General features: G+C 37.3%; 1 protein-coding gene and 1 long non-coding RNA gene across 8 annotated transcripts in view; one reads left to right on the top strand and one right to left on the bottom strand.

The window, feature by feature from the left end:
* TCF12 (transcription factor 12) overlaps positions 1-14,626 on the top strand; it is a 159,592-nt gene that overhangs the window by 99,953 nt on the left and 45,013 nt on the right. For all 7 annotated transcript variants that reach the window (XM_015638553.3, XM_015638554.3, XM_015638552.3 and 4 more), the window contains 2 exons: positions 4,989-5,124; positions 8,466-8,518. In XM_015638553.3, the coding sequence (XP_015494039.1) occupies positions 4,989-5,124; positions 8,466-8,518 (189 nt within the window). The remainder of the gene's footprint in view (positions 1-4,988; positions 5,125-8,465; positions 8,519-14,626) is intronic.
* Positions 10,104-14,601, bottom strand: LOC117244918. Its single transcript, XR_004498886.1, has 2 exons — positions 14,163-14,601; positions 10,104-11,501 (listed from the first exon to the last, which is right to left on the bottom strand). It is a non-coding gene; the product is annotated as an uncharacterized LOC117244918 (long non-coding RNA).

The following is a 14,626-nucleotide window of genomic DNA, read 5'->3' as shown; positions in this document are numbered from 1 at the left end:
TGGAGGGATTTGATAGAGATGAATGGTGTTGCATTACATTATTTTATAAAAGTGTAGTATGCAAGCTCCCAATTTTTTAACTAAACACTCAAGTACTTTTTTTTGCATTACCTCTAGACAGTTTTCCTGCTTTAAATAGGTACAGCCTGACTACTAGGATTGAAAGCATAAACTTTATGAAAAGGAAGCTAATGCAGAAAAATAGGAAAAATAAAATCTAGTTGGGGAGGTTTTCAAGATCTAAGTTTGCAGTTGGTGAGTTGCAGCTCTCATTTCACTGCCAAAGCAGACTGCCTTATTATGCCAGCATAATAGGCCTGTCATAATCAGTTGCATATAATGGGCTAATGCTTTTATTCTCAACCATATTATTCTTTTGATAGAAAATAATGAATAATGTAAAGGCACACAGTTGTATTTGGATGAAATTATCACATAGTTTGGCTATGGCTACGCTGGGAAAATTTGAATCCTTAAAAGTGTTTGCCTATGTTTGCATTTAAGAAAAGAATGTGAACAAAAATTAGACCAAGAAGCACAAGGCTACCTACCTGTGGTAAAAATATTTTTGAACAGGTGAAACTTTATATAGGTGGTGTACAGAGTATGTTTTCTAAAACTATGTTGTTTTCTGGACAGCTTGGCTTTCCCGTTTGTATAGAGCCTAAATGTTAGAGAGCTGCAAGGAATATTATATAAGGACATCTGTAGGCCTTTACTTGATCACTTTTTTTTTTAAATATCAAAGTAAAATCAAAGAAATGTTTACCAGCATTATTAGAATTTTGCTGGCTGATGTCCTAGAAGTTCATTGAAGTCAGAGCAGTGTTGGTATCAAATTGTTTCTAGAGAGTCATAGAGCTGGGCTGGAGAGAAGAATACTTAGGAATTAGTCAAACTCTTTTTTACTTTAATGTTTAAATTCTTTGAAAGAATCAATTTAAAAACCATTTTAAAGTAAGTTGACTAAGGAGCCTCTTTTTATCTCGAGCATATCACTTTGATATAAGCATATGGTTGATTGGGTTGTTAGTTTGAATGGAAGTGAACTTTGCCTGCATGAAAGTGCAGCTGCAATGCAAAGTTACTTGTTTCCTGTGACAAAGGTGCAGAAATCCACCCCCTATATGTAAATATGATTCTTCTCCCCCCACCTCATCCTTGCAATGCTTGAATAGATGACTCCCCTGCATTTCATTTTTATGAGAATACTCTTTAGGAAAGTGACTCCTTTAAAGCATTTGTTCAGATAGTAGCCCTTGTGAAAGCCTTTCTATTTGGGTCAGGCCATGCAATTTCCCCTGAGGCTATCAAAACTGTTTCTTGGTTTCTCTGAAAGGGATAAATCTCAAAAGTAAGAGTCATGTTTACATCTTTTTCTCTTTTCTTTTCTGAACCAGGCTTGCAGTGTTCTTAGTCGATTGTACTAAAAGCTTTTTATTTTTTATTTTTTTTTAAGTTATTGAACACTCACTCCTTACGGAAAACATTGCCTTAAATAACTTTTTGTAGAACTTGAAACTGAATATATGCATTATAAACTCCAAAGAAACAAATTTTTATGCGTGATTCCTGTTTACTTACAATGATAGTACAGACAAGGACTTGGACAAGCATTCAGAAGAATAACCAGTCATTGATTATTCTTTGGTAATTGGATACATGCTTGGCAGATGAGGTTCAGAGTGAGCATGCAGGTTCTCTGTGGAGAATGCCCCTAACTATGGGTGTAAGTGATCTGCCTCTGCGCAGGGACCTCGGGCACTTCGTCAGGAGAAGCTTGATGCTGATAATACAAAGCTTTTTTGCTATCCTCAGTGGTATTTTTGTATTCCTTTCTTTATCAGATGCCCTTAGGAAAGGATCAGTCCTAATCAATATTTTTTCTCAATTGGTTCAAACAGCCAGAAAAATCAATGAGCTGAACTAATGACATCTATTTTTATTTTCTTTTGGAAGACTGAGGAACAATTACAAAATTCTAAACAGATGTTTCATTTGATTGGGCTAATGGTAGAAGAGGGTTGTAGTTTTGTGTTGTTTTGGTTTTTTAATCCTTTTTATAAATAAAAAAATGCTTACCCAAATACAGTGTGGATCAGAAAACTTCTTCAGAGTGTGTTGCACAGCTTGAGATTTACTGTGTATCTACCATAGTGCTTACACACTAATTTTATGTTATTGTAGAAGCCAGGCTGCTTTGAAATTCAGGGTCTGGTGACAATGTCAAACACTGGAATACTTAGGGATAAGAGCAAGAGTGGCAAATGTAATAAAGTAAAATCTGGAAAAGATACAGACTCATACCTTTTGGAATGACTTTGTAGAAATTAATAAAAGTTTTTACTGGTTGGTTCTAGTTATTTATTTATTTTATTTTTCTTATTTTTTTTAATTTATTTTTTTTTAAAATCTTTCCCCATCTCCAAATGAGTAGGGAACAGAGGAACTAGGAACCCTCCCACCCCTATGTTTTTTGGAAGCATCTGTATGGATCCCTTTGCATTTCCAAAATCCCTGCAGTGACCAGGGGAGATGCTGGGGTAGCAGGGAGGGTTGGCCATGAAGTGAAGGGGCCGTAGTTGCTAATTGTGTTTGACAGCTGCTCTGAGCGAGCAGGGCTGCACTCGCTGACCTCCAGAGCTCCGTGCCAGCCTCAGCTCTCCGGCCGTTCCGGGAGAGGGCCTTGCCTCAGCTTCTTGAAATGACAACTATCACAATACTGCCTCCCTTCCCCACAGGCTATGCAAAGAAATTTTCCTTCAGTCCTGGGTATTCTTGGTCGAGAAGGTCAAGTGTTGGCCTAAGTGAGAACTGGTTTCATTTCTTTTTCTGACCAGCGCTGGTTTGGAGGAGCTGCTTTTCACAAAACATTGTCCAGGTGTTCTGCACCGGTGTTCACCTCTAAAACTGTAGTAAATGTTTAGAATAGTATTTTTGCTAAATTCAGATTTATACTGAGTAAGCCAGATATTCTGATCTTCATAATGTTTTCAGCAAAACAATAAAATCTTAACAATTTGACCAAAGCAAAAATTAGAAGACCTCGGAACAGCCCACCAGCAGATTTCCTCCTGCATGTATTTGCTATATACTTTTGTCACTCCATCAGAGTATCTCATTTTAATACGAGTATCAGATTATGAATTGTGTTTCAAAGACTATTGTAAGAATAACAATAAAGAAGTTAAGGTGAGAGGAAGCTATTTCTATGCAGTAATATTTTTAACAAATTTTGATCTTCACACTTTTGTATAAAATACTTAACACTTGGGCCTTCCTTTAGTTTGTGATGGGGCGATTATTTCACATCCCACTCTATAGTCAATTAAAAATATGACATTTTCATGCTTAAATTAGTCATCAAACAAGAAAAGAAAGACATTTCAATGGTGAATGCAAAGAAAAAAAAAGCTTATTTTATATATATTCTGTAACTCTGTCTGAAATCTTAATTTTCTGTTAATCCCAGCGCACTGCAAGGTAGAAAGTATTTAGTACCTTACTGTGAGCTGTATGAGTGAACCCCACCTTTCACTCCTCACAGCAGACAACTCAGTTTCGATGATCTAGTATAATCCAAAAATACTTTTATTTATGAATGAGGTATTTGAGCCTCAGAAGGGAAGGTGAGGAGGGGCAGGAGCAGTGAGTGGCCTCTGCAGTTATGCCGGTGGGCTGCTGTATCCTGAGCAGGCAGCAGCACTGGGGCGGTCCCTGCCATAATCCAGCCCACGGGCGGGTTTGGTGAAACCTTTGGAAGCTGTGGGGGCATTGGGGGCTCCTCCTGGAGAGCCCTTGGACAGGATGAGGAATGTTGGATTGAGAGAAGCAGAAGGAGAAATTAGGCAGGGTTTTGGTATAAAAGTTACTCCAGTTAGCATTTTCTGTTTTAGCATCACCTGACAATGAAGTGTCAGTGCAGATGAGTCTAAGCAAAACATCCCTGTGGTCCTGCCAGCTGTGCTTCCCTGCCTTGTACTGGGAAGGCTGCACCATGTACTGACCACGGCTGAAGAAATCAAATTGCTTCTGAGGCTGCTGCTTCCACGTGGCCTTTAAACACTGCCAGACATTAAGAGCAGTGTGTATTTAGCTGTGTGCAATGTGGAGTGGGTGCTGCTCCGTGAGAAAAGCTGTATGCAGCAGCCAGGAGCAAAACAGTGAATTTTTACCACCTGGTACAAGAATATTTTCTGTACAGACAGTTTTGTGGGTTTCACTCCAAGTCAGGATTTTCAGAATGAAACAAAGCTAAGCATAACGTCACCTGTGGAAAAATGATGTTGTTCTAAATCACCAACATTCATTTCAGTTTTACAGAGGAAATCCAAATTATGTGAGGTCAAACAATATACAATGCACTTGATAGGTGTTTAGAATGCTTTTGTTTTTACTGCATGAAAAGGGAACGAAAAGGGTAGGGTTCAACTACTTTGTTAATTTGAAGTTTTTAAAATGTCAATTTTTCATGTTCTGTTCATTAATCTACTCAGTTATCTCTTGTCTGCATTTGATTTTTTTTGGACAATTTTATTTCATGTTTTTATGAATGTAATCTAAGTCTTGATTTCTAAATATGTGATAAAACTTAATGTCACACCATAAACTCTTAGCAGTTTTTATCAATTATGTTTATATTGTGTAATAGAAGAGGTGTTATATTGCAAACAAAACAAAGGATTATGATTTTTGTTTAAAATTTAAATATGAATTGATTCTTTCAGATGTTTTCAGCTGAAATGGTTATGGCTTTCTGGAGGCTCACAGCCAAACTCACTCTGCCTTTCTGAGTTATGCTGTAGTGCATACTCTGAACATTGATTTTAAAAAGTCTACATTTTTTTTAACTCTAGAACCTTCACTAAATCTCAGTAAATTCCCTTAAATGCCAAGAGCAGTAAGTGTGGTTAATAGTTTGTCAGCCTGGCACATTAAGACCTTCATTGTTACAGAGTTTAATTTGACTTTTCTCTATACTTTTGTAGTCTAGTCTGCTTCGGTCTGATATGGGGCTTGGAAGTCCAGGTCAGCTGTCATCCTCTGGAAAACCTGGAACACCCTACTATCCGTTTTCTGGCACAAATCAGCGCCGCCGACCACTTCATGACTCACCAGCTCTTGGTAAGCAATATAAACAGTTTTAAACTTTTGTTCATGATGCTTCTCTGCAGACTTTGTTATTTTTTTGGAGAGTTCATTTAATATACAGGAGATTGATTTGTGCTGGGCAATTGAAATTGCACCAAACTGCTATATAGGAGAAAAACTGGAATTATTAACATTTTCTTTGAGACGCTAGCTTGGATTCAACACTGGCCAGTCTGGCTTACAAAACAAACAAGAAACTCTAATAAAACCCTTAATTGCAAAAGCAATAATGACAGATGGATAGGAGCTGATGACCAGCTGAGTGCCCTTAACCCGTGCCATCATTAACTCCTGGAAATGCCTGACCTTGAGGTCATTACCATTATTTAGTAGGGGAAGGACACAAAGGGGAAACAATTATCCTTTTATATGCTAAAAGTAACTTTATTCAAGGCAATATATAGTTCATTGTAATTGGTTCAACATGCCTTTAAAGATCTTAGCAATTGGAGGCTAGTAGTTTATCCTAAAATCAAACTACCTTGCAATATATGCAGGTAGTAATTTGCTTAGAATTGCTATAAACCTTGCTATGACAGTATTAGTATTTTAATCTGGGGATAGTTGGAGGTGAATGAAATTTTCATACCTGGTCATAGACAGTGGTAATATTTTATAGCTCTCCAATTCTCTTGAATCAGAGAATCAAGAATGAGTCAGCTGTTCTACAGTATCTGCTATAAGACTATTGTGAATAATTGGGTGTGCAAATTGAAAAAAAATCTTTTTGGTATAAATAGAGAGACTGTACTCTTATATTCTAGTTAAATAACCTTATATTCCAGCTGCCTTGTATTTCAGTATCAGTATGATCGGATATTAGATTTTCTCTAATTGTATGGTTGAGTCTTTAAGGTCCCTCATTCTGTATAGCACTTCTATTCCATAGTAAAAATCTTTGTTGGAACCATATAACTCCAACCATACTTTACCCAAAATAAAATTTTGAAATGCAAATTGCTTTGTGAAATAACTTCAATATTAACTATAACTACAAATATCTTGGGCACTAAAATAGTTCTGAACATGCTTGAAATTGTTTTTTAACAGTTGTTTTATAAAAAATACTACTTTGGAGCTTAATCTTACATATCATGGTATCATTATATTTGAAGAAACCTTCTAAGACCATTGAGTCCAACCTTTACCCCAGCACTGCCCAGTCCACCACTAACCCATGTGCCCAGGTGCCACATCTACCCATCTTTTAAATCCCTTCAGGGATGGTGTCCACCACTTCCTGGGCAGTCTGTTCCCGTGCCTGACAGCTTTCAGGGAAGAAATTTTTCCTGACATTGAACCTAAATATCTCTTGATGCAGTTTAAGGCCATTTTCTCTTCTCTTAATGTATATGTGTATATATGTGTTTTAAAATGCTGTATTTATATAACCTTTTTACCTTGTTGTCAAGCCAACTGCCATTTAACTTGGGGTTGGCTATCTTTATGAAGATTGTTGTAAGTATTCCTGTTGCTCATACCAGAACAAATGCAGCAGTTCCTCATACCTGTTTCAGGAAAGGAACACTCTTACAAAAGTTCAGTGGAATTGTATACAGCTTGAAAGGGTGGTTGAACTTCAATAGAAAATAGTTGTGTTTTAAGATGATGATGATGATGGTGTTTTAGCCCACACTGAATTGGTTTTACAAGAAGCTACTTAGAGCAGTAACCTGCTCTGGGTTTGAGCACCAGGGGCAGTTGGTGCTGGGCGCAGGGTGCTCCAGATACGTGCAGGAAGGTCACTGTGAGCAGCAGTCATTGAGATGGTCCTGAATGAGATCCTTGTTTCCTGTGCAAACTGGATAGAGTTTGGGAAGTTCCTGATATTAAATTAAACAAAAGGAAGTGTGTTTAAAAAGTGTGTATAAAAGTGTGGAGTTTTCAGAGTATATTTCTCTTTTTCTTTGAAAGAGAAGTTCAGGGGGTATAAACGTGCTCAAACTGGTGATATTCCTCTTTCTGTCATGGTTGAATCTGGGGCTTGTAACCTGGGATATGGCAGGTGGTGGATACAAAATCATGGAAATGTTTTTCCAGGAATGTCAGGAGAAGGAAGTACACTTTTATCTCACGTATTTTCCAATGGCTTGAGAAAGTATGTCTGAGTTTTAATTTATTTTTTTTTAATGGACTTGTTAAATGCTACAAATCTGCTGCCTGAGAATTTCTAACAAAGTCAAATCATGCCCATTTTATCCCCAAGAAGTCTGACCAGGATTATAACAAGCTCTTGATAAATTTCATATTAAATTGCATTGAAACCAACCAGTGTTCTCTTCCAGGTGATGCTCTGAATCCAATGTAAATATCTCTTCCAAAAGTACTTTTCTTTTCTTTTTGCGCGTGCCCTATGGGAAATTATGAGAGTAAAGATATCCAGCAGATATTTCACCTTATCTCACCTTTATCTTCTCATATCATCATAAATGTTCTGAATTAAAACAGAAAAATAGGAATTTTGTGTTTAATTAAGGACTTCATTGGTTAACTGTAGAACTGGTAATCTTGCCAGATTCTCATCTTCAAAACATCAGTTAATTTGTAATTTGCATGCAGAGTTTTCAGATTAATTGTATTAGCATCTGATTAAACTGATTCAGATTCTTGGTTCAGTAGTGAAATTGCTGGGTACTTTTGTTATAATACAATACCTATTGGAAGAAAGAAGCAGGTATCATACCTCCAACTTTACTGTTACATGTAAATTTGAGATGTATTGACTTTATTACTCCAGGAAAGCAATTAGGATTTTGATTATTTAAAAGCAATTTGTTGTTTATTTACAATCTTGATAGAGTCTAAAAACTATAAAATTTACATCATGTTAATATTCTTAGAGTATAAGTCATAACTTAACATGTCAATTTCCTTTTGGATAGTTCTTGTCTTTACTCTGATGTGCAGAAAAGAAAGTATTTCTCTTGCTAATAAGTCCCATTTTCCTCCTGGTATATCTCAAAACCTTGCTCTGTTTCTTAGCAAGTGTATAAGGTCATAAGTATACCCTTCAGAGAAACTGTTCTTAGTTGTATTGTATATGATAATTATTATATATTCTTAGGAATAACTGTTTTCCTTAGGAAAATAATTAAAAGTAACTATTTAGTAAGGCTTTATTTTAGAGGAGAGCATCAGAATGTTACATTTTTATTTTGATGTGAAAGAAAAATCTCTTTGCCAGGGAATAAAACATGCATGAAATTGGAAAATAAGAAATTCATCATGGAAGGAAAAAATGGAGCAATGTAACTATTTATTCTTTTTCACCTCTAATGAGGATACTTGATGAAATTATCTTTTTCTGTATACAGATCCTCTGCAGACAAAGAAAGTAAGAAAGGTGCCCCCTGGTTTGCCTTCTTCTGTAAGTACTACATTTTTTACTTGTAGTGATAAAAATTGGGCTCAAATTGCATTCTCTTCACCTGCCCTACATACAAATTACTTAAGTTGAGGGCTAGGAGGGCTGTCTGCTGGACATGAACAGCTAGGCTAGGTAATTGGGAGTGGTTCTGCAGGACTAAATACACATTTGATGTGGAATTTTTAGATTTCATAGCAGTGATTTGTAGCTCGCTCATATGCTTCTACCCACTTGTCCCTGTCATTTGAATTCCTCTCTTGGGAAGAGAGCTGGGCCAGGAGCTGTCAAAGAAGATCTCCTGTACAGGTCTTTTGATGTTTAATTAGTCATTATGTTGCTGAACAGGAGGACAGACAGAGATTAATAGCTGAGAATCTTAGAAATTTACATTTGTAATAATCCCAGTGGAGCTGAAGACATTAAGATTCGGAGGACATGTACAGCTCAGCTTGCCTCAGTAGGACTGAGGTTATTAATATGCATAAATCACTGAGTCAGATGTTCATTGTGAAGCCCTGGTGGATTTTAAAGCCTTCATTAAGCCTTTCCTAACTTCAGCCTAGCATCAGGAAAGCTTTCAAGCAACTAGTTTGTTGATCCCTCTTTGCTTGAAAATTTATCCTTCGAGAATAAAGGGCTTTGATAAAAAAGGTTGGAAGGGTTTTGGTGGAAAAATCATTAATGGCTGTGATAATCTAATGCTATAGGGGTGTTCTGTGGTATTAAATATGCTTTATTCTTAAAAGGAAGAAAATTGTTTATAAATGAATCTGCATTTAAAAATCCACGTGAAGTGAAAAATCCCCAGTGAAGTGAAGGACAGAATTATTTTTTCCCCTGCTCAGAACAAACAGGAGGGGAGGGGGAAGCTCCGCTGCCTTGCGGGATACATCTCTTTGTTGTGTAAATGGATGTTGGGCTTTTATTTGGCAGTACTTAACACATGGGCGCAGGTGCACTTGGATGAGTCATAACTCAAAGCCGGATAGGCTGAATAGAACACACTGCACAGGCAACAGTAATATAGTGGGAGCAAAATGGGGCTGAGCTTTTCATTTTGTATTGAGGCTGAACTACGGATGGTCTCTTCTAGCCCTCGCATCTCCCCTGTTCTCTCCTCCCTCTCCTTCCCTTCTTCCTCCCCCTGCTCACGATGATACAGACAGAACCCGGGATCTGAAATCCTATTTTAACAGTACTTCCAGATGGAGCTGAGATAGTGTGGATAGCCTGGGGCAGCTGTGCTCTGAACCTGCAGCCTACCTGGAAGCCAGGATTGCAGCTGCAGGCACTCTTAAAAGCTTTTGCTTGCATAAGCACTTGGGCCCCACTAGAGGCTGAATAGCTGCTTGATAAACAAAATGAACACAATGCCTCAAATCATTATTCCCGAGGCCAGGAATATTCTTCTTTCCCCCCCCTCCCCTTTTTTTTTTCCCCCCTTCAGCAGCAGCTAAAAATAGTTTAGCAATTTACATTTTAACAGTTGCGTGTTATGTAGGGTGGCTTTACAGTCTAGCAGATGATTTCTGCTAGATTAACAAAAATATATTTAAAATGTCAGAGAAGCTAAAACACATAGCAGTACAATTTTCCTGACATTTATTACAGTAATTCTAGGCAGTAATAAAGCTTATGCTACATGTTTAATATTTAGTAGCATCAGCCAGGTAAAGAGATAATTTTGGAGAATGAAAGATTCCTTTCATTTCTCTTACCACAGTTTAATTTTAACAAGCAGTATTTTTCAAATGGTTTTCATTTAATTCATCTTCTATAAGAATGGAGACAATAAAATGCTGATAGATTTTATTTGTATTAACATCTTACCAATCTGTGCAATTAAGTGCAGTTACTGTGAATAATCAATGATTGTGATGCTGCAGGTTTTAAGCACTGTTTCTCTGTATTTCAATGCTTTCACTGCTGAAAAGAGCCTTGAAATAAAATGACACATTACCAAAAAATCCAAAAAATTGTATTAGATACTGCATATGTGGAAGATGACACAAAATTAAATTTCACTGAGCATCATGAGACATTTAATTTGGGGTAGATCATTATGTAAGTGTAAGTCTTTATTTTGAGTTTACCTTCATAAGAAGTCAGAATGTATTGTGGGAAAAAGTTCCTTTAGTGCAGAGAACTTTAATTATAATATGAAAAGTCAGAAGAAAAAATTGATACTTAATTTTGTTGTACAAATCTGTATTTTTTTAATTTTCCAGTTTCTAAAATACTGGTTTCTGCAATGTTTTTGTTAGGATAAGGCTGCCATGTCAACGGATACTCAGCAGTAATTTAATTTCCTAGATAACTGTAATTTAATAACAGTCTTTTAAGTAATAATGATTCAAAAAAACCCAAACAACCCTTCCTCTAGTTTGTCTCTTTTCCTTTGGTTTTGTATGGTACATTCTGAAATTATTTGTTTTGAGGTTTATCTTTTTTAATGTGTTCTTATCAGGGCCTAAAGTAAAAACAGTCACAGAAAAAAGTGCCGGTGAATTGTTTGGCTTCTTTCTGGAATGCAACTTAATCTGAATTTGTCCTCTTACTGTAAAAATTAAATGTTCCAGGCAAATGCATTTTTAAGTTTTTGTGTTGTTAACTTGTAAGTGGTTATTCACTGCCCAAAACATTTTGAATATTGACATGCATGCATTTATGTTCAACTAAATTTAGAGCAACAACTACTAAATTTAGAGCACTCAGAGAAGGATAGCAATTAAAAAACATGTCTTTTTTCAAGCCAGGTTTGAGTGAGCAGCAAGATTGCTGTTCTGTTAATATTATAGAGGGGAAAAATACTGTTCAGTGAGTTACATTATCTTCAGAGATTGAAAACTGTTGTATTTCTGAGAATTTTTCTGATTGTAGGAGTTAACTAAGCCAGACACTAATAACATCATGTGGCTTGAAACCAGTGTAGCTCCTCAGCCAGGAAGAGCAGAGTGTCAGGGCTTCCAGAGAGCTGCTCAGGCTGCGGAGGGAGAAGACAGCGAGTGAGGCTCGCTCAGACATACCCAGGGAGATCATCATCCAAAAACGGGTGGACTGTGAGCAAAAACCTCCTATTTACATGTGGAGTAGGAGAGATTTCAAAATAACATTTGTTACTAGTACCATAATCAGTGGCTATCATGAGGTCATAATTCTAAGATAAACAGTGTGAATATCTATCATCATTCTTGTGCTATTTAATTAGTGTCATATCAGAGAAATAACAGAGAAATAATCTGTATCAACAGATACAATGTATCTGTTGATTTTTGTTACAGAAAATGAGCTGTGACATGCAGACATAAGTGTCTGCTTCTTTTCTGTGTAGCTTCTAATAAGTATTTTGAGTATTTTAGGCTTTCCATAGCACCTGAGACGATCAGTTAATATTAAACTTTGGATTGCATTTATTTAATAAGAGATTGTCAAATGAGTCTTTTCTGATACCAGGGATTTCTTTCTAAATTCAAACTCATATTTTCCAATACATGTAAGACAGTTTGTAGTTTCATCATAGGAGTTCCTCATATATCACCCTCTATAATATGTGTATAGTCCATGGGTGCTAATTCCTTGCAAGAATTATTTATGGTGCAGATACAGCAAACTTGGTTTGCATGCATAGAACTACCTCCCATTTAAGGCACTTTCCTTCTGCTTTCCTGCTAGTCTTTCAAAACTGAGCTTCTAGACATGTTTCAAAACATATCACTTAAAGATACTAATGGTACAAGAAGAAAAATAATAGATGTTACTTCCTTCTGTGTTCTCTCCTTTCTCCACCCCTCCTAAAGGGTAAAAGGAGATTATTTGAAATGGTAGAATGGGAAGTATTTTCTGAATGATTATGTGAAACCTAGTTTTTGAGACATTAAGTTTAGACTGTATTAGAAATAATATAATGTTCACCACACTGAGTGGACTTCTGTCAGTATTAGCAATTTCCATGTGTATTGAAGTAGACTGATAGAAAGCAACACCATTGGAATACTTTATGAAGTGTGTGGCTCTGAATCAAAACTTTGGAGCATCCTGGGTAGATACTTTGTGTGATGTTGAACTGACTGTAATGTTGTGTTTAACTGACTTTCTAGGGGGACATTTTTTGGTAAGGTTTTTTCCCCACTGTCCACAAATGGTGCCCAAATGTGAAAAGCAGGATTTTTTTGTTCGGATCTGTTCTGAATCGCCTTGCGCAGTCAAGTGATACATTCAACTGTCACTTGTCTTTAATAGTGAGAGCTCTCAAAGACAGCAGTAACTCTCCTGACCCCTCTTCTCTGCTGCTCTGCTGTGTTTTAGAAAGCAATTTTAAATAACAAAACTGAATAAATAAATCTTATTGATAATGCAACACAGAACTTCCAATTTCTTCCTCATTGCACAGTTTTCCATCTTCTTCTGCTTTATGCCTGTTCTTTGGTCACTTGATTTATGGGATAAAGTTTTTAGGGAATTGCTAAATACTGCTTTTTCAACATTGTGTTCATCTATGAACCTGAATAAAATGCAAATGTGTAAAACATCCAAACCCTAAATTATGTTACAAACCAAGTAAAAATATTTGAGATTTTTATGTTTAATAAGAAAAAGGTCTGTTTTTTCTGGTTAGATTATTGTAAGGGTTTTTTTTCAACATGGCCTTTATTTGAAATCTATCTGAAAACCGCAGTAACCTCAGATTACAGCATCCCCACCTGCTCTTTGCTACATGAGAACATTTAGCTGTCATTAAACAACCAGGCAGCCCACTGCAAAGTCCTGCTGTGAGAGATCTGCTCGAGTTCTCACTGAATTAGGGTAAAGGTACTTGAACAAACCTCTCTTAAAAGCTTTTTTTTAAAAAATTGCAATCAGATCATTTTCCCAAACTAAGTGTCCTGTCATCTGACTGCGGTGAACTAATGTGAGGTTGTTTAATTGAGAGATCTTCTCTGAAAATCCCACATACACATACATCCATGATGGATATATAATGATGTCAAATAATTTCTCTGTGTTTAGATTTACTGGAGATACTTTATTTTTGAAGTTTTCAAAACATATCAAAATGAGTGTATTAGATGCTCTTAAATTAGAGTGTAGATTTGCATAAAAGAACCATACATTTTGTGCATAATTAGAGAAAATGTTATTTAAAAAATACTGAATTGCAGCTCATGTTATTTAGGGAGAAGTTACATGGAATTTCTGCAACGCTGCTTTTCCTCAAAGATGAATGTGTCCATTACCACAAATTGGTGTGGTGTTTTATAACAATAGATAAGGATGCACGGTTTTCTGAAGACTATTTCTTACTATCTTTTGCTTGATAATACTTGTGGCTTTGGTGGGAAGATTTTTACAATGCTTGGCGTCAGCCAGGAAAGCAGTGAGGAATGTTGTGTTGCTGGTCTTTGATGGGCTGTTGAGGTGAGTGCTTTCCCTTCGCTTGCTCAGCCCCGAAGTGGGGCAGGTTGCTTTGCCTGTGCTGGGCCATTTGTCAGAAATGGGCAATACAAAAACAAAACAAATGCAAAAACAAAACAAATGCTTTTTCAAAAGAACGGTACTGAAATTAAAGCGTTGCGTGATCTTTAAGTGAAATTTGAGATGTACATGTGTCTTTACACAATGAAGCAAATAAACTGAATTAAATTACCTCCTATTTAGGTGCCACGGTTGCTTGTGACATCGGGTTTTATAAAGCAAGCAAGTTGCTCAGTGTCGGAGGTGTAGTTGTGGGATTTCATTCCATTTGCACCGATAGCTAGGATTAGTTGTTAGCTTTTCCTTTCTGTAAGGTACAGGGGGATTCCCGATTGTGGATGACAGAAACATTGCCCGTTTGGCTGGCGATAGCTCTCGGCTTCATCCGCAAAGCGGTTTTGCCGAGCAGCAGCCGGGGTGCAGGAGAAGGGGAGGGATGCGAGGCGCTCTATGCCGAGGCACGGCTGGCTGTCAGCATTTTGCCCCGCCGAGTTCCGAGGCCCCCGGCCGGGAATTGCCCCCTCGCTCTCGGCAGCGGTCGGGCCGTGCCGGGCTCAGGCCGTGCCGGGCTCAGGCCGTGCCGGGCTCAGGCCGTGCCGGGCTCAGGCCGTGCCGGGCTCAGGCCGTGCCGGGCTC

Source organism: Parus major, chromosome 10, assembly GCF_001522545.3.
Source record: "Parus major isolate Abel chromosome 10, Parus_major1.1, whole genome shotgun sequence".
In the NCBI taxonomy this organism is placed as follows: Eukaryota; Metazoa; Chordata; class Aves; order Passeriformes; family Paridae; genus Parus; species Parus major.
Note: the sequence above shows the minus strand (reverse complement) of the source record. Positions and strands in the feature narration are given on the sequence as shown.